Source organism: Drosophila hydei, unplaced genomic scaffold, assembly GCF_003285905.1.
Source record: "Drosophila hydei strain 15085-1641.00,03,60 unplaced genomic scaffold, DhydRS2 tig00000211-arrow-pilon, whole genome shotgun sequence".
Taxonomy (NCBI): domain Eukaryota; kingdom Metazoa; phylum Arthropoda; class Insecta; order Diptera; family Drosophilidae; genus Drosophila; species Drosophila hydei.
In genome coordinates this window covers 1,145,351-1,169,957 of record NW_022045685.1, presented here as the reverse complement: position 1 = coordinate 1,169,957, position 24,607 = coordinate 1,145,351, and the positions used below count along the sequence as shown (strand labels likewise).

Sequence of the window (24,607 nt, the reverse complement as noted above, 5' to 3'; positions counted from 1 at the left end):
TCAATACAGTTATCGATACATTCGTATACGTTATAACGGTTAATGGCGGCGAATTCTGCACGAATTTATTCTCGCTCATTCAGATGCTTTAAAGTTTATTCTCGTACATTCATATGTATTAGTTGTTCATAAAAAGAAAGGTTAAATATGCGATTAACGCTAATTTTGTTATGTATATTTTGTTCGCTGAAAACAATTTCAGCCGAAGACTTACTAGAGCTTAGCTGCATCACGGATGTCCAATGTCTGATGTTCGAAGGCGGCAAATGCATCGATTCTCGCTGCATTTGTACGTCACGTGGTGAAAGCACAGAGCGCGTGGACTGCCGGCCCAAAGATGAAAAGAAAACCAACATCGTTGGTGGTCCGTGTCCCTGCACACTGCCATATACGGAGTGCGACGTAATGACACAGCAGTGTTTCTGCGCCGCCACTTACATGCCCAGTGCCGATAGACGCCGCTGTTTGCCGCTGAAGGTGCCACTGGATGGCAGCTGTGAAATGGCTCGTCAATGCCAATCAATGGAGACGTTTTCCGATTGCCAAATGAACCGTTGCATATGTCAGGATAACTTTAAACCGTATGAGGGCAACTGCCTGGCACAATTGGGTGAGAGCTTCAAATCCCACAATCAATTAGCCACATTCTGAGAATTTGTCCTTACAGATCTGAGCTGCAGTAACAGTACTTCATGCGAAAGTGCTGGCGCATCAATTTGCCTACCGGAAGTCAACAAGTGCGCCTGCTCCAAAGATCATGTGCCCAACCACAATATGACCGCATGCGTTCTGGGCGTTGGCTATGGTGCCAATTGTACGAACGCGACTCAGTGCCAAGTGCAGCTCGGCGCCGGCAGCACGTGCGACAACAACAATCGCTGCAGCTGCAGCACGAAACACTATGCAAAAAGAAATGAAAAGCTAAATAGTACTGTTTGCGAGCCGCATGTGCCATACGGCGCATATTGTCGCCGCACCACGGACTGTCAGCACATGAACGCTGGCGACGACAAGATGTTGAACACCAGGATGGAGTGCATCTGGGGCGAATGCCAGTGCCGTTCAGAATTTCGAGTTGTGAACAATGAACATTGCGCTGTAATCGATGCAGCGGCAACCAACCAACCATGTGTCTTCTTGCCACTGCCAATTCTCATTATTTGGCTAATTTATTCTTCGATATAGAAAAACCAAAAGATAGTCTTAACAGTCAAAATACAAATACATACACATATCAATTGAAATACACACTATATATTAATGTTGTTAATTTTCAGAGGCCGATGCGAGCGGGCGTGCGGCGTGGCGTAGCATTGCCTGGCGTTGCGATCTCCTGTTTGCCCGCTAGCTGCTCTTCACGCTGGGCCGCCAGCTGTTTGCGCTCCTCCATCTCGTGCTGGGCCTGTAACATTTGCTCCTCCATTTCCTTCAGATGCTCAGCGGCCAGTTTCTTTTTGTCGCGGCCGCTGCGCCCAGTTTCCTTTACGGAGAAGAACATCGGTCCCAGCTCCGCCAGCCAGTAGCCATCGACTGCGGTGGCACACTGCATATACTCCTTGGCGGTCATAATTAGCTCATGGTAGACAACGTAGTCGGGCGTGGTGCCCAGCCCATAAAGCGCCGATGTTGGATGCAGATGGCACGGCATGCCCGTCCGCAGATTTACATATTCCCCGATGCCCTTCAGACGTGCTGCCTGGTAGAAATAGGCGGAGCAGATGCATTTGCGCACAATATCCCAATCGGTGCCACACGACTTGACGTTCATCTTCTGCTGCGTCATTATGTCCTTAAGCTGTTGTCGCACCTCACGCACCTTACGCATTGCCTTAATGTGTATGAAGTGTTCATTACACCACGTGGAGCTATAGCTGCAGGCAGAGAATGGCAAATTGAAAGTTGTAGATAAAAACTATTGCTGTTTCGTTCGCATTCTACTCACCTGTTCTGCTTCCACTGCAGATAGACGTTGAGGTAGGTTAAGTGATCCGATTCGGGCACCTGAAACTTTTCGCGCACACCATCCGCCTCCTCTTCGCGTCCTTTGGGTCGATAGAATATTGATGGCACGGATAACATGGATACTGTAAAATGGGAGAAGCTCGACTGATCAGTCACAAGGACAAATGGAATTCTATCATGGCTCACCTATGATAAGGACTTCGGCACTGCACTCCATTTGGCAGGCTACGATGAGCATCTGGCATTGTGGCGGATCCAGTGGGAACTCGGCCATTTGTCTGCCCAGGGTAGTTAGGGCACCCGTGTGATCCAGTGCGCCCAATATCCACAGTTGGTAAAGAGAATTCAAGATGTTGTCCTGGGGCGGTGGATCCATGAAATGGAACTGCAATAGATCGACCACGCCCAAAGACTTGAGCAGCAGCACAGTATTGGCCAAATTGGTACGCTGGATTTCGGGCACAGTCAGCGCTAGCAGTTCGTCCTTGTATTGTCGCTGCGTGTAGAGTCGGAACGCCTGGCCGGGTCCTGTGCGACCAGCACGACCCGAACGCTGATTGGCGTTCGCCTGCGAGATCGGATAGATTTGTAGGGCGTCCATGCCGATGCGCGGATTGTACACCTTCAGCTTGCAGTAGCCAGAGTCAATCACATAGATGATGCCATCCACGGTTAGCGACGTCTCCGCAATATTGGTGGCCACCACGCATTTGCGTACGCCATCGGCGGACTTCTGAAAGATCTTCGCCTGCAGATCGGACGGCAGCTGTGAGTAGATGGGCAAGATGCTCAGCTCTGGTGCATTATCGATTTCGCTGAGACGCTCCTCCAGCACCTCGCAGGTAACCTCGATGTCCTCCTGACCGGGCATAAAGATCAGCATGTCACCCTCATTGGGCGTCAAATGGACCTGCAGCGCCTGTTTAACGGCCGATTCCACGTAATCCTCGCACGCATTCTTGCTGAACATCACATCCACCGGAAACGTACGGCCGGGTATGGTGAATGTCGGCACATTGCCAAAGAACGTGGCAAACTTGGTCGAGTCCATGGTGGCGGAGGTGACAATCAGCTTCAGGTCATGACGCCGTGCCACAATCTGCAATTGAACATAATCAAATAAGGGACTTGATGTAGGGAAAAGCAATCTTAAAGATAAAGAATTTGCCCCGGCTTCTGACTAGACAATACCCTGTAGCCTTGAGCCATGAGTGTATAGTAGAACTCGCATATATGTACATATATACGATCATAATTTACGAACCTGTATAATTACATACATATAGACGACATGACAAAAATTGCATGCATATTTAATGCCAAATCAATTGTGGAGAACATTGCAGCTAAATCTGACGCTTTCTGGGGCATTCCACTTGCTGCTGCTCGATGCTGTGGCCTTGGAACGGCTGTACCCACCCACCGAAATATGCGTGCATGACCCAAATCCCGAGCACCGGCCCCTGAGCTGAGCTAGGCTAAGCAGCGCATCAAGTCAAAGTCATAAAAATTCATGTAGCAGCGCAGCAACAAATATCCTGAGCCAAACTCCCCACACGTCAACTGTGTTGAATTGCGAGCGGGGAAACGAAACTCAACACACATGCACGAAGTATTGCACACCGAGAGGGAGAGAGCGATGGAGCGCAAGTAAGTGTGCGAGCGTAGAGAACGCTCTCATTTTTTCGACTCAAGCGATTTAACGATTTCACGAACCGACGACAAGTCAACGATTGGGTGGTGTAGGTAGGTTGTGGTGGGTGGGTTTGTCAAACATGGCGGCATGGTGAGGGGCCAACGTGCTGTGTAGCACGTAGGCAGCTGAGGACGCATAGCAGATCCTGTGTTCTGTTGCTGTATATGTATATATACGTGCGTGTGTATGTGTATTTAGTGCTTGTGATTGCATGCATGCCTGGGCCAAAGCACAGACAAAAAGCTTAAATTGCTGTTAAACTAATTCCGTTGCAGCACCTGCTGCAGCGCCAATAACAACAACAATAATAACAGCGACGAGCTTCGCGTCACGGGCAACTTAGCAAGCAAATTGCGCATTGGCTTGCAATGCGGCTAGAAAGAGGTAGGCCAAGCCCACAACTACATATACATGATGTTTATTATGTGGCTTATCGGTATATGCACACACACACATAAATACATAAAGACAGACAGTTGTATGTACCTACACAATGTACACATATCGCTTACATGTTGAGAGTGAAGTGTTTTTATGATAGCTCTCCAATGGCAACGCTAACGCCAACGCATTGATTCAAATTTTTATCTCCGAAGCCGAGCGTTAAATGACGTTGAACAATATCCCGTCTGTGGCAATTACGATAGAGCATTTCGATATATGACAGTTAAGTGCTATATGCATGTGTGTATGCGTGTATATTTGCGCTTGCATGTGTGTGTGTGCAAAAAGCTCATTTAAGATAAAGCGCAGGCAAAGGGAAATCGGATTTTGCTGATTGACAAGTCGAGGGAAATACCAATACCGTTACGATATACGAAAGCTCTAACAACTGTAAATCTGATGGGTTGTGCTATTACGTTATGAAGACTAGGTTTGTCTTGTCACAAGTGATTTAATAACTAATAATTAAGAAAATATTGAGGCTAAGACTATTCCATTTTGTTTTGCATGGGGAGAGTGCTTTATTAAGTATGCAGTAAGCTCGTGCTAGTTGGGGATTCCCCGCTAGGAAACACCCCAGGTTCCGATATAAGATATTGCTGGACTCGTAAAACATCCAATATGAAGTTCTCGAAACTCAATTGATTATTGTGTTCGGCAACAATTTTTTTGACTGTAGAGCTCTTATAAACAAGGAATCAAATGCATATACAGTAGGGAGCAAAAGTGTTTCCATAGTTGACACTTTCAACTTTGTGAGTCGATAATTTCTAAACGAATGAAGCAAATCAAAAAAACTTTTTTTTCCAATAATATATAATTAATTCTTAACAAATTGCCGTATATAACAAAAACAAAAAATAATCAGTAAAATATTCAAACAAAGAAAACTGAAACGACACGCATGTGTACAATTTTGCACCTTCAGTGAAAAAAATTTAATATGATTCTAAATCAATATTTTGTCCACAGGCCCTTATTAGCTATTACATTTTTTATTCAGTTTGGCATACTCTCGACCAACTTTTCTATGGTTTCCTTTGGAACTCGGTTCCACTTCAGTTCTACACGCTTCCAAAGATCGTCTAGGTTGGATGGCATTGATTGATATTGCCCGAGCCGTCGCTTCACGATTGACCACAGGTTCTCAATCGGATTGAGTTCGGGACTTTTAGCTGGCCACTCCATCAGCATAAAATCTTGGTTTTGTAACCATTCGCGGACAGTTTTGGCAGTGTGCGTCGGATCCCCATCTTGATGAAAAATGATTTCCTTTACGGGGTATGCACACTTGTCCAGAAAATTGGGTAGACAGGTTTTCAAAATATTGAGATGGTCTTCTTTTAACATTATACCATCAATTTTATGCAATGGTAACCAAGTAAAGCATCCCCAAACTTTGACATTGCCTCCTCCATGCTAAACGGTTTGCTTCACATGGTGTTTTTGAAGCTTTTCCCCGGACCTGTGCCAATAGTATTGCGTGCCATTTGATTGAAAACGGTTGAACTTGGATTCATCCGACCAGATAAAACGTTTCCAATCATCTACAGTCCAGTTCTTGTGTTCCCGGGCGAATTTCAATCGACCCTTGACATTCTTCTCGGATAGAGCTGGTTTATTTTGTTTCACACTTGCCACATATCCAACTTTAGCTAGTGCTCTTCTAGCCACCCGCCGACTCACGTCTTTCCCTATGTCCATAGATGCTTTCTTCGGTGTTAGGAACTTATCAGTTCCCATAAGTCTGGCGTCAGAGTCCTTTAAGAGTCGTTTGCGGCCTTTAATAGTGTTTTTGGATGTACCATTGCGTCTTTTCTGGACTTCGGACACCGCTGAATGAAAAATATTAAGCTGATCTGAAGTACTACGAGTCGAACAGCCACTTTCAGTTAGGCTAATAATACTATTTTCGACATCTGACGAACGCTTCTTCATTTTTTCGCGGTACTTTGTAGACTAATTGCTAAAATTAACAAATCTACTTCAAATAATAAGAAACACGTGGATTTCTGGATCATAAAAGTGTAGAATGCATAAATAAAACATATAAAGGTAAAACTGCATGTCTATTGCCGATAAGAGAATTAAGAAATCAAACCAAAGTAAGAATATCGGAAGGTGCAAAATTGTACACATGCGTTTTGTTTCAGTTTACCTCGTTTGAATATTTTACTGATTAACTTTTGTTTTTGTTATATACGGCAATTTGTTAAGAATTAAATACATATTATTGGAAAAAAAAGTTTTTTTGATTTGCTTCATTCGTTTAGAAATTATCGACTCACAAAGTTGAAAGTGTCAACTATGGAAACACTTTTGCTCCCTACTGTATATCTTTAACTTTAACAAAAAATTAAAGAAATTTCAATAAAATTATAACAATGTCCAGTGTTTTCTCAAGTTTATAATAAACTTATATAGATTCTTCGATATTCAGTTATATTATGTCCTACAGAACTATAAATGTGTATTTATAAAATATTTATTATTGCATACTCTACAAGATAGAGATGGATCTAAGTCTTTGCCTATAAGGAATCTGTTCATATATATTCCCGATGTTTGGAAATTCAACTATTCAATTTCAGTGCCAGGAAAATAAAGTGAAGTTTATGACACCTGGTATACAATGCATTGAATGCACGGCGTTATCACTAAATATTCTGAACGACGTCTTAACCAATATGAAGTGGGATCATAAATGGGCATATAGATAGAGAGAGAGAGAGAAAGAGACAGAGGGAGCTCTACTTCAATTAAAACCTTAAAATTAGCTAATCGAATTGAGGAAAGCGTATCCGATTTGGGCTGAATATAAAGACCTATTTGATAGCTGCTAGAAAAACAAATAAATTTTATCTACAATCAATTGCTGCTTGTTAAAACGATTCTCCAGATATCAGTGTATAAATATATATATATATATATATATAGAGAGAGAGAGAGAGAAAGAGAAATGAAGTATGCAATGATTAGTGAATTGCAGGTCTACTTAGAGACTTCAGATTATATAGAATAATAAAATGAATATGATTAATGAATCCATTTGAAAGCTCTCCAGATATCAGTCAGCATATTATGACGCAGCTAAAATTAGGAAATGTCATATTATTTTTTTTAGGAAAATTTCTACCTCGGGAATCATACTACAAATATTTATTGATATATTTTTATATAGAAAGTTTTCGACTACAATCGAAATCAGTTTTCTAATTTCTAATTCGATAAGGAGATAAAAAAAATAACAAGTGAAATATGGGTGGAAAGCATTTATAGCGAGTGCGACAAGGCCGTCTATTGGCACCCACTTGTAAGACTAAAATTTTATGAACTTTGAGCAATGTTGATACTGGGAGATAACTGTTGTTCGATTCAATATGCGACATTTCATCAGCTGGATTAACTGTTGGGTGACTAAGGCAAATCACGAGCTGCACACAAACACACACACGAATTTATATACGTATAGGTATGTGTGCGAGTGTGTGTGTATACATACAGCTGATACTGTAGTCTTATTTGATTAGAGTTTGTTTTTTTTTTCTTTCATAAGCAATGGCATTTAGTGCCTGTCTTAATGTGTTGGCACTACGAGTTCCATTTATTATTATTATTTTTATTATTATTATTATTGTTTTTTTCTTTTGTTGTTGTATTTGCTTCTTTTTAGTGTGGAATGCAGTATATCAATCTTGATAGCGATAAGGTATTTTTGCTAGTGAGCCACTTGAGTTAGGTTGCGACTTTAGTCGAAACATTTACATACCCAAAGAGAGGGAGTAAGAGAGACAGGAAGCTTCTAATTTCTGCAAAGGGTCTATTTATCATATATCATGTATATATCTATCATACAGTGTCTGCTGGCAGTTCATGAACGAAGAAGGAAATGCGCATTTTTGCTAAAATATTCAATAAGCTGATAAAGCTCGCCTCGCAGCCCATCAATCAATGAATTTTCGCTCAAATTTCGATGAAATCAAAATAAATAAATAAATATATATGTATATAGGAAATGTAATGCAAAAATCTCATTAAAGAAAAAAAATTGAGGAAAGAAAAAACAAAACAAAACAATTTGTTTGTGGAATTTGATGGGCACAGAGCCAATAAAAATTTCTTAGATGACAGAGGAGAATCGGGCCAGACCGAGATACTTACATATATAATACTATAATAAAAAAAAATACATATAACAAAATTCTATCTATTTTCATAGACAAAAATAAAGCGTAAAATATATTTTAAAAGTCTAATTTGGATTGAAGGGCATTTTGTTGGAGCTCTATGTGATATATGACATATATAAATATTATATAATAACCTACTAATCGTAGTCAAGTAAAGCTTATCTTTGTAGTTTACGGATTCTAACAAATCATTTTCACATATTACACACCAGTTTTATGATAGATACAAGTATTTATTTATTATTATGGGGCGTTGACGTTTTCCGTTATGCCCCATGAGCTGTCAAAATTTGTTTGTGTGCTCTTGATCTTGAGACTGGAAGTGCACATGGACAGATGGACGGACTCGACTCACGCGACTCGCCCACTTGGCAAATGTCTAATTAAATATAAATATATATATATATATAAATATATTACAATCACAGCCTCTCCGAATAATAATGAGAGCAATTAAAAATACAATTTATGCATATGGGAATTTATGTGAAGATAAAGAGAAAATGATGCACTTAATCGCTATAATATATGGGTTATACAAATAAGAATAAGATTATGTACTTGAGATATGTCTGTATGTTCGTTCACAGGCCAAACAAACCCAAACATAAAGACAAAGTGAATGCCTGCTCTTCACACATCAAAATACAGGGTATTACGGTAATCAGTCAAGAAAGTATAAGAGCATAAAGGGAACGTTCATCCTCCATTTCATAGTCCCAGCCGGTGATAAAGCTTTACCTGTATCAATTTTGGTACGAAACTCTTTCGATTTTAGTATTTTCATTTTGTTGTTCATTTTGATTTGATTTTAATTTATATTTTTGTTCTGTTTTGTTTGCTTGGCGCCAACGAAGAAATCTATGCGATATGTCTGGCCATATAATTGATGTTTACATGCAATTTTCAGTGCATTTGCATTGTAAAATGTCGGCCTGGGCGAGTGGAAGAGCTTTAGCGCGAGTCTGATGAACTGAGTGAGCAGCGGTGGGCGCTGTTGGGTTGAGTACAACAGCACGAAAGCAATTTTACAATTTCTCAGTGGCAGGCTCAAAACTTGCAGTGACAAAGCGGCACGAGTTGACAGAGAACACACGAGAGAGAGAGAGAGAGAGAGAGAGAGAGAGAGAGAGAGAGAGAGAGAGAGAGAGAGAGAGAGAGAGAGAGAGAGAGAGAGAGAGAGCGGGAGCAAGAGAGCAATGACTGGCGAGAGGTGAATGGTGAATGGCGAATGGTGGATGGCGAATGGTGAGTTTCGTTGGTTTTTGGAGGTGTGGCAACGTCTATATACAAACAACAATTAAATTTTGGCAAAACTACCTACAAGATGTAAACAAAACAAAACACAAACACACAGACACACATTCAATTAAACACACACCCACAAAATAAAGAAATATTTTGCACGAGCAAAAACACGAGCCAACAACAATATGAAAACAAAACAATCGCAATGCGAAATATTTATGTACATATTTAAAACAATCATAAAATATCGTGGCAAAACGCAACAACAACTCGCAATCAATGGTCGAAGATTTTTGCATATTTTGTTTTTATCCGCACATTTGCAACGGGCTAAAGCAAACAATGAAGCCGCAAAACGAGTTATGAGCAGCAGATTCCGATGCCGAAGGTGAATAACACCATGACAGCAGCCCGAACGAGAGAGAGTGTGTATGTGTGATGGAGGGAGAGCGAAAATGCGCGAGAGAGTTAAAGCAAAAGTCTGAGTGAGATGCAAGCTATAGGCAGAAGGAAGCTAGAAACTTGAAATCGCCCATCTGCTCGCTGAGCATTTTTTAATTCAATTTTATTTATTTGCAGGGCTTGTCCAACGAAAAGAATAACAATAAGCTAAGCTGAAACAGCTGTTGCAGGTCCTTTTCTTCCGCCATGTGCCAAGAGCACACATATATTTATACATATATATTTCTGCTTACTTATGTATGGTCTCCCCACACACACACCTCGGCAGCAGGAAGAATTCACCGCAACGGCGACGACTGTGGAAATACAAGAACATTTTTGTTTTTGCATATTTAATAAGCACATATGTACATAAGTATTTATTTTCTGCGTTCAGCATTCGGATGTTGTATTTGCTGTTTTGTCTCACAATGTTGCGCGCGTTTTATGATTATCTAAAAATAGCTGTAAGCAAAGCACATGACATTCGCTGCTGAAGTTGACGCCGACAGCGACGCTAACGTTGACGTCGTCGTGAACGTCAAACGTTTGCGTTGCGGTTTAGGATTACAAATATGTAGACAAACAATAAGAAAATACTGCTACAGGTGGCTGCCAAAAGCGAGCTTAAAAAAAGCTCATTAGAACCATGGCTTAAGAAACTGCTATCGCTTTTTTTCGTTTCGATACAATTGCTTTCGCAGAAATATATGCTACATAAAGCTTTGGATAACTAGAGCTTTTAAGAAAAGTTTGGAGTGTTTTAAAATTTAATTTATTTTTATAAGAATGATGGCATTTTGTAAAACGTGTCAAGCTTCAAGTTCCAAGCTCCTAAAAGTTTAACAAATGCCCACAAATAATGACATTTATTACCTCAATCATGTTCCAAGTGCACCAATCAGATTCCAACAAAACCCAACTTGGGCCTTTGTCAATTTCATTGTTGTTTTGACTAGACACCCAATTGAAAGTGTGTGCATGCGCGTGTGTGTGTGTGTGTGTGTGTGTGTGTGTGTGTGTGTGTGTGTGTCTGTGTGCTCTTTCATTCTCTTCTAGTTACTTTTACTGCTATACTTCTATTTTGCTGCTGTTTACTTAAACCTGGTTAAGCCGGACCAATGCATACAAAGAAAATCAAAGAAACGAAACGAAACAAAACGGAAATAGCTTTGAGTATCTGTGACATGAGACCAAAGTCCGGTTATGGGCAGATATCGACGGCATTCGCTAGTAAAAAGCGCGCTACGAAGCCTTTAAGTCAAAATGGCTTACAATATATAGACGAAATAAAGAACGCAAATAAAACACGTTTTTGTGTGTGTTGCAGTGATTCGCTTTAGATACACAAGTAGATAGGATAGATAAATAACTTCATAAGAACGCTTAAATATTTATAAATGAATGTTTATATATATGTAAGGTTTTTCATTAGAAGTTTATCAACAAGTGAAAAGTTGATGAAACAAAACATTTTGGAAAGATTTACTCACAGTGGAAACTTAAGGCAAACAAAAACAAAACGAAGCCACACAAGGCCGGGTAACACCCGCTAATCATATTTATGTATGTATATTTCATGCAGGCTCTGCCCAGCCACTTGCCAAATTGAACACTGAACGGCCAAATTAGCCCATTGGGCGATAATAGACTGTAAAATGAAAACAAATACAGGTGGTTTAGCTCACACTTTGTTTTACTATTGAAAAATACACACATATATACATATGTATACATATATATATATATAGACGCACGGACACACAAAGGGCAGCAAAAGAGCGGGCAAGCAGACAAGCGAGCAAAACTTTAACCGAGTGCATAAAACAGATAATAAATACGAATATGTATATATGTACATATATAGACGCTATGTACATGTGTGCAAGTATGTGTGTGCATAACAGAGATAAACAATGCACAATGGACACAACGAATTCTGCATACGGTTTCTTAATATTCATCAAACGGCAAACTGGAGTAGCCAACAAGAGCTTAACAATTAGTGATGGCATTTTCAATAGAGATGTGCGTGCTCGGTTAAGCAAGTTAAAGCAGGGTTTGCTTTATTGAAATCTCACATATATTAATAAAAAATATTATATCATATAAATATAGTCCGTCATATATTAGTAAAAAAAAAACAGAATTCTATTAAGTCCCTTAACTTTTATGCTCCACATTCCGCCAGGGTATGTGCCTATCAAGTATCTGCTTTACATGTGTTTATATTTGTATGTGTTTATAAATAAATATACAATATATGTATATATTTTAGGGTAGATAGTCGATCAATATACAAAATATGTATATATATAGTTACATGAACATATGTATTTATCTGTTAGTTTTATTAATGAATTAAGTTTGAAATACGATATAGTTAACAAACAAAAAGAATCGATTGGATTAATTAACTAAAGTAATTAAATTCGTATCAATAAAATAACTGCTAAAATTGTTCTTACGAACTGTAAATCACGTATTAAAATGGAAAAGAAAAACCATTCCTAGAAATCAAAAGAGATCTGATCTAAAGGGGCGTAAGATCTTAAAAAAAGGAATTGAATAAACAATTTTAGACATTTAATTTTCAACTTTTTGCTCTTTAATGTTTTTGTTATGTATATTTGTGCGTGTATGTGTGTGTGTGTGTATATGCATTTATTGCGGTCAGCTGAAAATGGCTATTGTTGTTTTTTGGGCACTGACCTACGCACATTCATTCGTGTTTCATTGCGCAATTTGTTAATAAAAACTACAATTACAACAAACACGAATGGAAACAGTTGAAAGCAAGCTGAATTTCAAATACACTTGTTCTTATGTATCGAAGTATAATTGAAAAGAGAGAGTTATATTTGATATAGCAGTTTGATTTTGTTCAAATTCTGATTATATATATTCATAGTAAGTTTACATATTGTTGATATGATGAACAACCATAAATTTTAAGTTCGATCAACATTCATTTTTCACACAAAAGCTTTAAACTCAGCCGATTACAATACCCATACATATATACATATACATATGGCTTCAGCTCAGTTGTTACACAAATCGTCTCAGAGTTTAAGTACCCAAGTGGAAGGGTATCTTAAGTGCAGCACTCTTAATTAGGCAAACAATTGCAAAGTGCTAGGTAGAGCAGAGGTAAAGCAGGAAGCAGGGAAAGAGCAGCGGCAGGTGGGGAAGTTTTAAACTGTGGTTGTGACTGTGGCGAAGGGGAGAGAAATGTAGAAATGCTTTAGACCGATACTGAAACCGAGCAGCAGCTAATTAAACGCAGTTGAGCTCAGCGGCGCAGCAGTCAATTGGCAGCGAAAATGCGACACGGCATAATCATGGGACCCCGCAACCCAACCCCTTCTCTCTCCCCAACCGTCTGTCTCTTCCATGCCCCTGTGTCTCAATGCCGACAAGGTTAAACTATAAATAGATATGGAGAATAACAAGCAGTGGCAAAAACAACAACAACCACAACTTGTAGAGCTGCGCGTATTTATATCAAAAACAACAACAAGAGCAGCGACGACGACGTCGACGTTGACGTCGGCTGTGAAATACTCGAATAAATAAATGAAAAACCTGAAACAATTTGTAGAGAGAAACGTTTAATCGACGACATAGCGCAGCTGTAATACCCTGTAATATGTTTGTGCATTTCTTTCTTGAGTAGTTTTAAATTAATAATATTATTTATTTATATCTATAAGTTATATACAAATTGTAATGTGTTTATGTTTAGATCTAAAGACTACTTATTTGTACTTTATATATCAAAAATCATTACAAATTGTAAGTGCGCTGCCTAAGCCTCCCCACTGAGGTTAGCTCCAATTGGGCTACAAATATTCTCAGCCCTACCAATTTTGATAACATCTTGTTAATTCAATATATGTGTGTACGTGGCCAAACAGTGCGACGTAGCTGCACTGACCTTGGTAAGGGTAAATGAAATGAAAAACTTGAAAATGAAACAAATCCAAACAAAAAATTTTGAAATATGAAATAAAATAAAAAGCGTAGCAGCGTCAGCAGCGACGTCGCAGTCGCCGTCGCCTTTGCCTGGCCCAGTTTTAAGCTTTGGCAACTTAATAGGTCAAATTAATTGTCGTTTGCGATGTCCCAAAACAAACGCAACCCACTTCAGAAGCTCACACACACACATAAACATATATATGGGAGAGAGTCGCACACATTAGTGTACAAACGAAAGCTGCGACGTCACAGTGAAAAGCTTTTGCAAGCCTTTGAATTGATTGAAATGCCAAAAGCCTCGAAACGATTGTCTAGTGTTGGCTAACACACTCACAACGAGACATCGGCCGAGGTTTCGGGGCGACAATATCGATCTGCGTGTCTGAGGGCTGCTCACTAATCGTTGTATGGCCTCCTCCGATAATGTGATTATAGGATTTCCAATGCCAATGGCCAAGCCCAAGCCCAGCAGGTCTGATTCTTAATACAAACACACACACATATATGTATATATATGCAAGCATTAATATACCAATTGATTTGTGTAATAGAATATTCAAGAGGAATTCATTACGGGCGCACAGTTGTTCGTTCCCCTTTTATGCTACAGTTAAAAAGAGGGCAATTTTAGATTCTGATTGCACCCGTAGATATTTTTTCGTGCAAAATGTCAACAGCTTTTCAGGTGCAAATGCACCCAAAAACCATAGACAAATGTATTTTTTTATATATATATATATAAGATGTATTTACACATTTTAGCATAAGATATATAAATATGTTTTTTAGATTGCATAGGTAACTTGCTAATCTATCACTTACATATATACAAAGCAGGAAAATTGCCGTGTCTGAGAATCACATAGTTGACAAATGTTTGTTTTTTTTTTTTTAATTTGCAGTGCAACGGAAAGACAACAGAATCTAACACACGCACATACATACATACATACATTTATATATTTCTATACCCATAATAACTGACGGCTCCAGTGAAAATACAGTAAGAACAAATTTCAACAAATTTTCACTCTATGGCAAATGTACCGTAATTTGGTTCGTAATAACTGAATTTACAGACGAAGACGGGCTAAGGGTAGCCATGACACAGTGGCCAAATATTGTTGAAAGTTTTTCAATTTTAAAATATTAAGACTCGTTAAAAAACCCCTATATGACAAATATCGGATTAATGTACATACATACACACACTCATATACACATATATGTATACATATATACAAGTAATTAATACTATAAAAGCTCTGCTCTGTAATTGCGTAAATACAAATATACAATCAAGCAAACACACTTATGTACATATGTATTTACGTTTATGTATGCATATTTTGATACACATATTATGATTATTATTGCAATCAATCATAAACAAATAATCAACAATTGCCAATACAATAAAATGATCATATTTCTTATAATAAACTAAATCAATCATTTCTACATTTATTTTTGGGGCCGCCTGCCATGTGACGTGTGTACATACACACACACACATGCAAGCACGCACGTACAAATACATATCGTACATGCTACATGTTAAGCATTTTGTTGTGTTCAGCGGTCGGGGCGCAAAAGCAATGAAAATAGCAACAAAAACTACGCCGTTAACAAAAAATTTCAACAATATACATTTTCTTATAAGAATAAGAAGGTCAGGCCGACAGTGATGCCGCCGTTTGCTTCGCAGTTACGACTGCCGATGTTAGCGTCGACGTTGGCTGCGGCTGCGACTGCGATGCCAGCGTCAGGTAAGCGTTTTAGTAACTGCATATGCGACAAGCACATAATTAAATTGATATCCCAGTAATTAAAGCGATAATATATAACAAAAACAAAACAACTGTAACAACAACAAGAAGAAAAGAGTATATATCAACATAAGGCGCAAAGCCTAACGGAACGTGCAACAAGCCCGTAGCCGTAACAGGGGTACAACGGCAGCGTCGTATTTCACCACACCAAAGACAGTGAGAGAGAGAAATAGTGAATACACCACCACAAAGAGAGCGAACGCTGCAGACGACGACGACGCAGCCGACGACTCGTTGGCTAGCTGACAAACCGAAACCGGCTTTGGTTATAAATAAATCTTTGCTATGCTGGTATTTGGCTTTCGAGTCTCTAGCGGTGCAGTGGCAGCAACAGCAGCAGCGAGCAAAACACAAAAGCAACAAACGGCGTTCAGGCGAAAAACACGAACTTACCGAAACGAAATCGCTGTGAAAAGAAAATACATAAAACAGACCAGACCACACAAAATCCAAGCAAGAAAAACTTACAGACATTCGGGCAGACTTTTTTTGAAATTGTTGTTTTTATTTTAATGAAACACGCATTTGTGCTTCTACTTGCGCTTTATAATTTTTATTTAACTAAAAGCAGCATTTCCATTAACTAGTGCAAAGCACTTGTGCTCTATTTATTTTTTGTTTTTTTTTTGTGTTTTGCGAAGACAAAACAAACGCAAAGGAAACTTTAATTGGAGCATCGGGCCAAAGGCAAAACAACGATAAGCGGGCGTATACAAAACAAACGAGAAACGCATTAGGAAAAAAAAAACAAAAAGCAAAAGAAAAAGGGGATTAGAGCTCAACGCGCGCGCACTGTTTGTAAGTGTGAATAAGTGAAAGTTACGCGCGCGTGTGCAGCGACATAGGCCACGCCCACGCCACACCGCCCACAGACAATGAACCGATCAAACAGTTTTGTCAGCTCACTAAAATGGTGGCCACTGCAGGGCCACAACAATCAGGCAACGCCACCGACCGGAGCAGCGTCGAATGGCGGCAGCGCCGGCTATTCACAGTCGGCGCCCAGCTCTCCCACATCGAATTGGCCGCCGTCGCTGCAGCAGCAGCAGCATCACCACCACAAGCTGAGCGTCGGCGCCAATGTGAACGCCACATTTGGCAGCAGCGTCGCCGTACAAAAGCTGCGCGAATCGAAATGGTTCAAGCCCGAAGAGCATCGTATTTTCTGCGCCGTAGTCGAATGCGGTTTCATTGTGGAGGTGCGCAGCAGTGCTGCTGCCAAAGCTGCGGCAGCTGCAGCCGCTGCTGCTGCTGCGGCGGCCGCTGCCAGCGATGCCGATTCCCTGGACATCGATTGCCCGGTCCTCACACTAGCGCCGCCATTGATAATACCCCGTAATGGCAGCAGCAGCATAAGCTTTCTCGAAGCGCAGGATGAAAACGAGACGCCGGTAGCCTCATGGTACGGCATCGTACTGTGCAAGGTGGCCAAAGGTGAGTACAGAAAATGGAAAAAGCGATTGAAGAGAGAAAGAAAAAGCTTGCCTCTAAGTGCTGCAGCGTGAAAAGCTCATATCAAACTGTTCATTTTATACCGCAAAGAATGTTAACAAAAAACTTGAATGAACAAAAAAATTTTTTTTTAATTCGTATGGCTCTATTAAGTGGTTATTCGTTGTGTACTTGACCCAAAAAAATGAAAAAAAAAAGCTGCTTCGATATCAGTTTTTCTTACCGTTGAGGATGATTAATCACATTGCAGACGTCAGAACAATTAAACTAATCTCACAAGTTTGGCAAATGCTGATATTTCAAAATGACATTTAATAAAATCAACCAATTTTATATACATAGTACTCATGCATAAGTGTGTGTGCACATATACATATATGTTGTATATATGGGCGCTTTTTATCTAATCGAAGACAAGAAAACGGTCGAGTGCGGCCTACAAGAACAATGAACACCTCTCAGCTTTGAAGAGGCAGCAAAACAAAGCGCCAGCAGCGCAGCAGCAGCAACGAACTTTGCGACGTCGCGTTTTGCACGCACGCATTCATACTCGCAGACAAATAGTATACATATACAAGTACGCAGGCATACAATGTTTCGCTCACACTTGCTGCTGCAGCAACATGACCATTCACAATGCTGCGCTGACAGCTGCTAGAACATTCCGTTCGTATGCGTGCGCAGAGTGAACAAAAAATGTAAACAACACGAATATTTTAAATATTGCTGAGAATGTGCGCCTTGTCATAGGCAGCAGCAGCAGCATCATGTGCTTTGCGTCACGCCTGCTGCTGTTTTTTTTCTTCTTTCACATTGCTGCTTTGCCGACCGCACGTCCACCAGTCATTGAATCTAACTAGCGGCAAATGGTCCCAGTCTTGTGATGTGTGGTGAACTTGTTTAAGTGCTTTGTGTTTTCTCCTCTCCTCAAAAGCTTACTCAACTTAGAGACATTCACCACTGTGAAGGCGACTGTTGCATCTCGTGCTGCGAACAATTCACTAGATATTGCGGTGGGTGTTTGCCGTGCTTATGTACGTGTTTATATATTTATATAGACATATATATGACTGCTTACATGCGTTTCCTATTGCATCAAAGCTTTTGATTTTAATTGTATACCAATGTGGTGATTGTCCTGTACGTTGACATGACAGAACAAGCTGTTATTAGCACGCACACATGTACAAAATTACACACAACCACACACATACAAGACATGTACAGACAGTGGTATATAGACGATAAGTCTTATATGAATCTCATAGCAAATTTGAATTCATTAATCATTTAACTGTTTGCTCCCCTTTTGTGGGCACATACAACTATAGTTGTAAATACTTTTACTAACATTAGACAACGACATACTGATAAAAACGCTGAAAGCGTGATTAACACATTTAAATGTAATTGCTGCATTTGAATAGAATCGTTGATAAACCTTAAACCGCATGCTGGGTGACGTCATACATAAATAGCGCTTATCTGTTTCGCCTGAATAAGGCTTATCGGCGCTCATACAAACACAATAGCACCCCAACAGGTGCCGCTTTGTAATACGTTCAATGAACCATAAGAAAGAAAAATTAACATTTGTGAGCAATCTGTGGATGAGCTCACTTCAAAGTGCACTCCTCTTCCTCTTCCGACTGAACACACATTTTTTCCCACGACCCGTGATTACATTTTACAGTTATTTAATTATGAAATATACGTATCAACATGAGCGCCTGGGCGATTACATGTTTAGCCGACATAAGTCATAAGACAACAGAAGAAAAATGCAACTTAAATAACAATCAGCCGGCCGCCCTCTTCAACGAGTCACCCACACATTGGGACAAACAATTTAAAATGCGTGCAAATTAGTTGCGCATGGCAAATACTCAAAACCGTTAAACAACAACAGAAGGCTGAAAAAAAGGAGCACAAAAGTGTGAAATATGAGCGATGCTAATTATAAACGAATAAAACTCATGTCATTCATAAAAAAACAATTACGCAACTAAGCAAAAACAATGAACAATTGCTGTTGGTAATATGTAATGTCTAGTTTATGATATAATATGAGGCTTAGTAAAAGTGTGGAAAAAAGTTATATCGTTACATCAGTCTTGATGAACTTAAGCGCTGAAAACTTAGCTCGTTACTTAACAATAATTTAAATTATTTTGATTTATTTTGAATTCTGCCTATTAGGCAAAAATTAAAAAGTAATCAAAGCGAGCGTAGTTAATTTTGAATTATGTGAGGTAAAAAGTTTAGAATTTTTAGAGAAAATAAATATGTGAAATTACAAATTGCATCAGAATTGCGAGAAACTGTGCAATGCTTGTGTGTATATGTTTATCGACATCGTTAGGATAATCGATTGCAGTGTGGCCACTGATTGCAGTATGCAACTAGTGTTGTATAACAATAAATATGAAAGAATCAAACAAATGGGCAACGCTGCAGCAATTTAAATTTGAATTTAAACGAATCAATTGACAGTATTTGCAGAATGCACCTGTTTGTGTGCCAGAATTGAAATTGTCATTTTGATTGTTGGTTTAATTGATACCAATATATATTGATAATAATATTAATGTGAGTGTGTGTGTTTGTTTTACAATTGTTTGACAGACAATAAACCAAAACCGGAAACTATTGAGATCTATTCTGTAAAAATACGAGAAAACGGAACATACAAACTAATCAAAATGTCATTGGCCGACATTTGGAGCCATGGCTGGGAGTTGCGCATCAATAATTTTGCTGACAAGGAGAAAACGCCGCACAACGAAAAGGACATACGCAATCAGGTGAATGTCAAATATTCTATATATATTAAATTTTTTTGTTTTTTACCAAATTTGTTGGCGTTTGTTTACAGGTGTCGCTGGCACGCAAGGCCAAGCAGAGTCTTTGGAATAATAATAAGCATTTTGTGTACTGGTGCCGCTATGGCAGTCGCCAGCAGGATGTACGCAAGCGACAGGTAACGACGAGTGCGAATCACGTGCTGCTGCATTTGATCAACTGATAAGCGACGGACCTATATACTCTAGTTGTGTATAGGTAGTATCATATTCTGTATATTCCAAATGCCCGCCACACACACACACACAAACAACTAACATAAACATCAACACCTTGTTATAGTTGCAGCAGCAAAGCACACACACACACACAGACACACAGACACAGACACAGACACAGACACAGACACACACACACACACACACACACACGCACGCACAACTGTTTACTTGGCCAACTTGAAACAAACGGACAACCGAAAAGAAATCTTAATCAATCAATCTTATATCATATATACATATTGATATAATGTATATGTACGTGCATTCGACTGATCTGAACATAAGCAGAGCTATGCCAAATTCAATATATATAAATGTATGTATATATATATACATACATATATATAATGATGATTACTGATAAATCGCAACGATATAACAATTCATTTCATCAATTGCATTTTGTGTCAGGCTACACAGCAATAGCAACATTAAAGAACAAATAATAATAATTATAGTATTTATAATAACGAAAATCGCTTGTGTTATATCGTCATGCAAATCTTATAAGTAATCAAATATATCTTGCAGATGTCCGAGTGCGTGAAATGGGGCAGCGTTGGCATGAATGCGGGCATGTTGCTGGTGCTCAATAATAGGCAAAAGTGCCACTCCCACTCAAAGTAACTAACACGAAGCACACACTTATAAAGCATATGAACACATACACACAAACACACACACACACACACACAGACACATTTATACATATCGCTTTAAATTCTTCTGCTTTGTCACAGAGCGTTAGGTGAAGGAGAAACAAAAGAGAAACAAACAAAATCCAAAGCAAATTGTGATAAGATAAATCATATTTCAGCACCAAACAAATGCAAATATATGTATATTTATTAACATAATGATACATACATATGTATATGAACAATATGCAGAAGAAACAACAACACAGCGATCGTGTGAGCAGCAGCGACTGCTAGAGAGCGGGCTCTAAATTGGTTACTTTATTTAATTAAAAAAAAAAAAGGGTAATACACACACACACACACACACACAGAGGCACACACATAAGTGCATTTGCTGTTGCAACTTTGAGAAAAAGAAAAATACAAATTGTATTGAAATTTGTATATTTGACAGAGAGAGAGACACACTGTGAAATTCGAAAAGACTTATTAACAATTTGTTGTTTTTTTTATTATAATTATTATTATTATCATTATTTGTATGATGTATTATAGCTATTATAATATAATTATTATTATATATTATGTTGTCATAGAAATATAGATAATCAAACAGGCACTTTTTTGGCTACAAAACAATTGAAGAAAGAAATACAAAAACAAACACAAAAAGCACGCAAACTTGGCGTTTTTCAACACTTTTTGCTGCAGCATACTTTTGTGCGCGTGCTTAATTGCTTTACCATAAAGCACGCGGCATATATTCCCCACACACACTCACACAACTCACCACACCTCAATTCATGCATTGCGCGTAACGTAGCGTAACGTCAACCAATTAGTTTGTAATTGATAACATTCACATTCATACACACACACACACCCACATACATAAATATATACATACGTTTAACTATATATTATGTATTTTTGTTTTTAGTCTTTTAAGCGATTTTTAAAATATTTATATATATTATATATACTATACGATAATATATACATTTGGCAATGTGAAATTTGAATATGAAATGTTTGTAAAATGCTTTATATTTGGATATTATTAAATGTTTACCTACGGACAACTAATTAACAAAAGACTTTCATTTGATCGATGCGAAACTAAGTGCTTTTGGAGCCTTGTTACAGAAAAACTTCTAACTTCCGAAGCAAAACTTAATAGACGACTTCCAATAGTTAGCCACTTAAGTAAAATAAAATGTATTATTTTTGAATACGGTGAAAATTCTTTCCAACTTCGTTACGATCGGACCAAATAACGTAAGTTGAAAAAAGTTCTTAAGGAAAGGTTGAAAACGATTTACAACACACATGCTTGAAACTCACCTCACGCAGCAATCCGAAGAGCACATCCGTTGAGAGCGACCGCTCGTGCGCCTCGTCCATAATGATGGCCGCATAACTGTCCAGGTCCGGATCGCGCAGGCTCTCACGCAACAAAATGCCATCGGTCATGTACTTGATAACTGTGCGCTCCGAAGTACAGTCCTCGAAACGTATAGCATAGCCGACATCCTCGCCTGCAAGAAAATTTGAGCTTTAGATCGATGTAGTTAAGTGGGGCTTGAGTTGTGCAAGACTTACCCAATTGAGTGTCCATCTCGTCGGAGACGCGTTTTGCCACCGACATGGCGGCGACACGACGTGGCTGGGTGCAGCCAATCATACCCCGTTTGCTGTAGCCATCCTCGTGCAGATATTGAGTTAGTTGTGTGGTCTTGCCGCTGCCCGTTTCGCCAACGATGATGACCACCGAGTTTTCGCGTATGACGTTAAGCAGCTCCTGGCGGGAGGCGAAGACGGGCAAAAACCGACGCTGCTCGCCGATGGTCTTCTTTCGTGAGAATTCGCTTTTGCCTTTGTTGTCCTGCATGTCGCGCATGTGATCGGCGAACTTTTGATCCTTGCGATAGTCGGCCGTATCGTTGTCCCTATCGAATTTGGCATCGTCTTCGTCCTGCGGCCGCTGCACGCCCATAATGTTGCCCAGCTTGGTGCCGCCCAGCTCCCAGTGTTTCTTCTGCGCCTTGCGGCGCTCCTTCTGCTCACGATAGTTGCGCACCAGGAGGCTGCCTTTGCGTGCCAGCAGGGCCATATCCGAGGTGGGATCCTTGACGGGCACCACTGGCTCCGGCTGCTTGGTGAACACAATGCGACCGTCCAAAAAGGGCGGCACTATATGATGCACCAGTAAGTGAACTCGCTCCAGCGCCTCCTCGTCGAAATCGTCGCTGACATTGATAGAGGTGACAACGCCGGAAGTTAACATTCGATTACGCTCCCATAGCTCGTTGTCGCGATTGTTTTGCCGCTGCTGGGCACTGATGCGCTTCTTTCGCTTCTGCTCCAGCTGCTCTTCGCGGCGGCGAAAGTATTCGGCGTTGGTGCCGCCAAACGGATTGTTTTCGTCGTCGTAGCCCTCGTCAATGTTATACCATTCACGGTCGAGACGTCGCTGCTCCTCTTCCCACAGGTCACGCAACTCGGCATCGTCAGCCCAGGGCGTGGCGCCGCTGCGCTTGCGATCGTGCGCCCATTGGTTGTAACGATGTGCGGGCGTTGCACGTGTCGTGTCGTCTGCATTGTGATACTTGCTGCGACTGCTGCCCCTCTCGGACCAATCTCCACTGCCGTAACCAGAGCCAGCGCCTCGTGGTGTGGGAAAGTCCCAGTCGGATTTGCGCCCACCGATGCCCTCGCCATCGTCATCATCCCATGAGCTGCCGGAGACACCGCCACTTGGTGTGCCCGGCTCTCTGGGCGTGTGCACGCTGCGCACCGACACAGAACGATCCCGGTTGCGATCTCGATCCCGATCCCTCCGTCTGCCATCTCTGTACAGCTCCTGATCCTGTTCTCGTGCCCGTTTGCGTCTCTCATCGCCACGACGCTGTCTGTCACGCTCACGCTCTCTGTCTCTGTCTCTTACCCTATCGCGATCCCGTTTGCCATCTGAGTCATCGTGCGTCGTTTTACGCACTGCGCCCTTGTGGCGATCCCGATCACGTTGAATGTGCTCGCGTAGCCGCTCTCTAGCCTTCTCCGAGACGCCGCCCGTGTGTGATGGCGTCTCGTCTTTATGTTCGCGTAGCTGCCGACTAAGCTTCTCAAAGCTCTTCGTATCTGGTTTCTTGAAAGCAAATTCGCTGGCGGGCGTGGTGTTGGGTGTGCTCGAGGGCGTGCCGCCGTCATCGTACTCATTATCCTGAAATGAGATCAAGCGCGCTTTCTCAGCACGTCGCTTGGCAGCTAACTTGTCCAGGCCCAGCACCGAGCCTTTTGGAACCTTAAAGCTGGGGCTTTCACAACTGCTGTCCTTGGGCTTTTTGAGCACCAGGCCACCACGCTGCCCCTGGCCTGAAGTGCCCTCCAAGCGATGCACGCCTGCATCATCCTCGGACATGCTATTATTTCGCGTTTATTAAGTTTTCTTTTGTTTGCCCAAACGTACCGTGCGCGTTTCAGAATAGAGGTGGAATACTATCGATACAATTATGAAATTACCGATAACTTTTTATCTGGTTATTTATATAAGAACAATTTTTAAATCAATTTTATTAATATTCATACATAATTCTACAATAAATATATTAGCGGCGTAATGCTATTTTATTTGCAT

The 24,607-nt window shown here is 40.3% G+C and overlaps 3 protein-coding genes across 4 annotated transcripts; 2 read left to right on the top strand and 1 right to left on the bottom strand.

Annotated features, from left to right (window-relative positions):
• The first annotated feature begins 71 nt into the window (after positions 1 to 71).
• LOC111603210 (platelet endothelial aggregation receptor 1) lies at positions 72 to 1,258 on the top strand. Its single transcript, XM_023320706.2, has 2 exons — positions 72 to 610; positions 668 to 1,258. Exons 1-2 carry the CDS (start codon positions 148 to 150, stop codon positions 1,183 to 1,185), a joined length of 981 nt encoding a protein of 326 aa, XP_023176474.2. The 5' UTR covers positions 72 to 147; the 3' UTR covers positions 1,186 to 1,258.
• On the bottom strand, positions 1,151 to 24,391 carry LOC111603209 (pre-mRNA-splicing factor ATP-dependent RNA helicase PRP16). 2 transcript variants are annotated; one of them, XM_023320704.2, is made up of 5 exons: positions 22,573 to 24,391; positions 22,315 to 22,508; positions 2,149 to 3,061; positions 1,943 to 2,084; positions 1,151 to 1,871 (listed from the first exon to the last, which is right to left on the bottom strand). In XM_023320704.2, exons 1-5 carry the CDS (start codon positions 24,389 to 24,391, stop codon positions 1,274 to 1,276), a joined length of 3,666 nt encoding a protein of 1,221 aa, XP_023176472.1. In that variant the 3' UTR covers positions 1,151 to 1,273. The 2 variants fall into 2 exon arrangements, with proteins under 2 accessions (XP_023176472.1, XP_023176473.1); XM_023320705.2 differs by lacking the exons at positions 22,315 to 22,508; positions 22,573 to 24,391 and adding an exon at positions 17,470 to 17,522 and having other exon boundaries at positions 1,274 to 1,871.
• Positions 16,068 to 21,344, top strand: LOC111603211. The gene is made up of 4 exons (XM_023320708.2): positions 16,068 to 17,228; positions 19,872 to 20,050; positions 20,122 to 20,226; positions 20,861 to 21,344. The coding sequence occupies exons 1-4, from the start codon at positions 16,670 to 16,672 to the stop codon at positions 20,954 to 20,956; spliced, it is 939 nt and encodes a 312-aa protein (XP_023176476.1). The 5' UTR covers positions 16,068 to 16,669; the 3' UTR covers positions 20,957 to 21,344.
• Positions 24,392 to 24,607: the final 216 nt, after the last annotated feature.

Coding starts and splice junctions, on each gene's coding strand:
- LOC111603209 (XM_023320704.2), bottom strand. CDS start 24,391: ATGTCCGAGGATGATGCAGGCGTGCATCGCTTGGAGGGCACTTCAGGC. Junction 22,509..22,572: donor CGAGATGGACACTCAATTGG/GTAAGTCTTGCA, acceptor ATTTTCTTGCAG/GCGAGGATGTCGGCTATGCT. Junction 3,062..22,314: donor TCTTCGGATTGCTGCGTGAG/GTGAGTTTCAAG, acceptor GTTCAATTGCAG/ATTGTGGCACGGCGTCATGA.
- LOC111603210 (XM_023320706.2), top strand. CDS start 148: ATGCGATTAACGCTAATTTTGTTATGTATATTTTGTTCGCTGAAAACA. Junction 611..667: donor CAACTGCCTGGCACAATTGG/GTGAGAGCTTCA, acceptor TTGTCCTTACAG/ATCTGAGCTGCAGTAACAGT.
- LOC111603211 (XM_023320708.2), top strand. CDS start 16,670: ATGAACCGATCAAACAGTTTTGTCAGCTCACTAAAATGGTGGCCACTG. Junction 17,229..19,871: donor ACTGTGCAAGGTGGCCAAAG/GTGAGTACAGAA, acceptor ATTGTTTGACAG/ACAATAAACCAAAACCGGAA. Junction 20,227..20,860: donor AGGATGTACGCAAGCGACAG/GTAACGACGAGT, acceptor TATATCTTGCAG/ATGTCCGAGTGCGTGAAATG.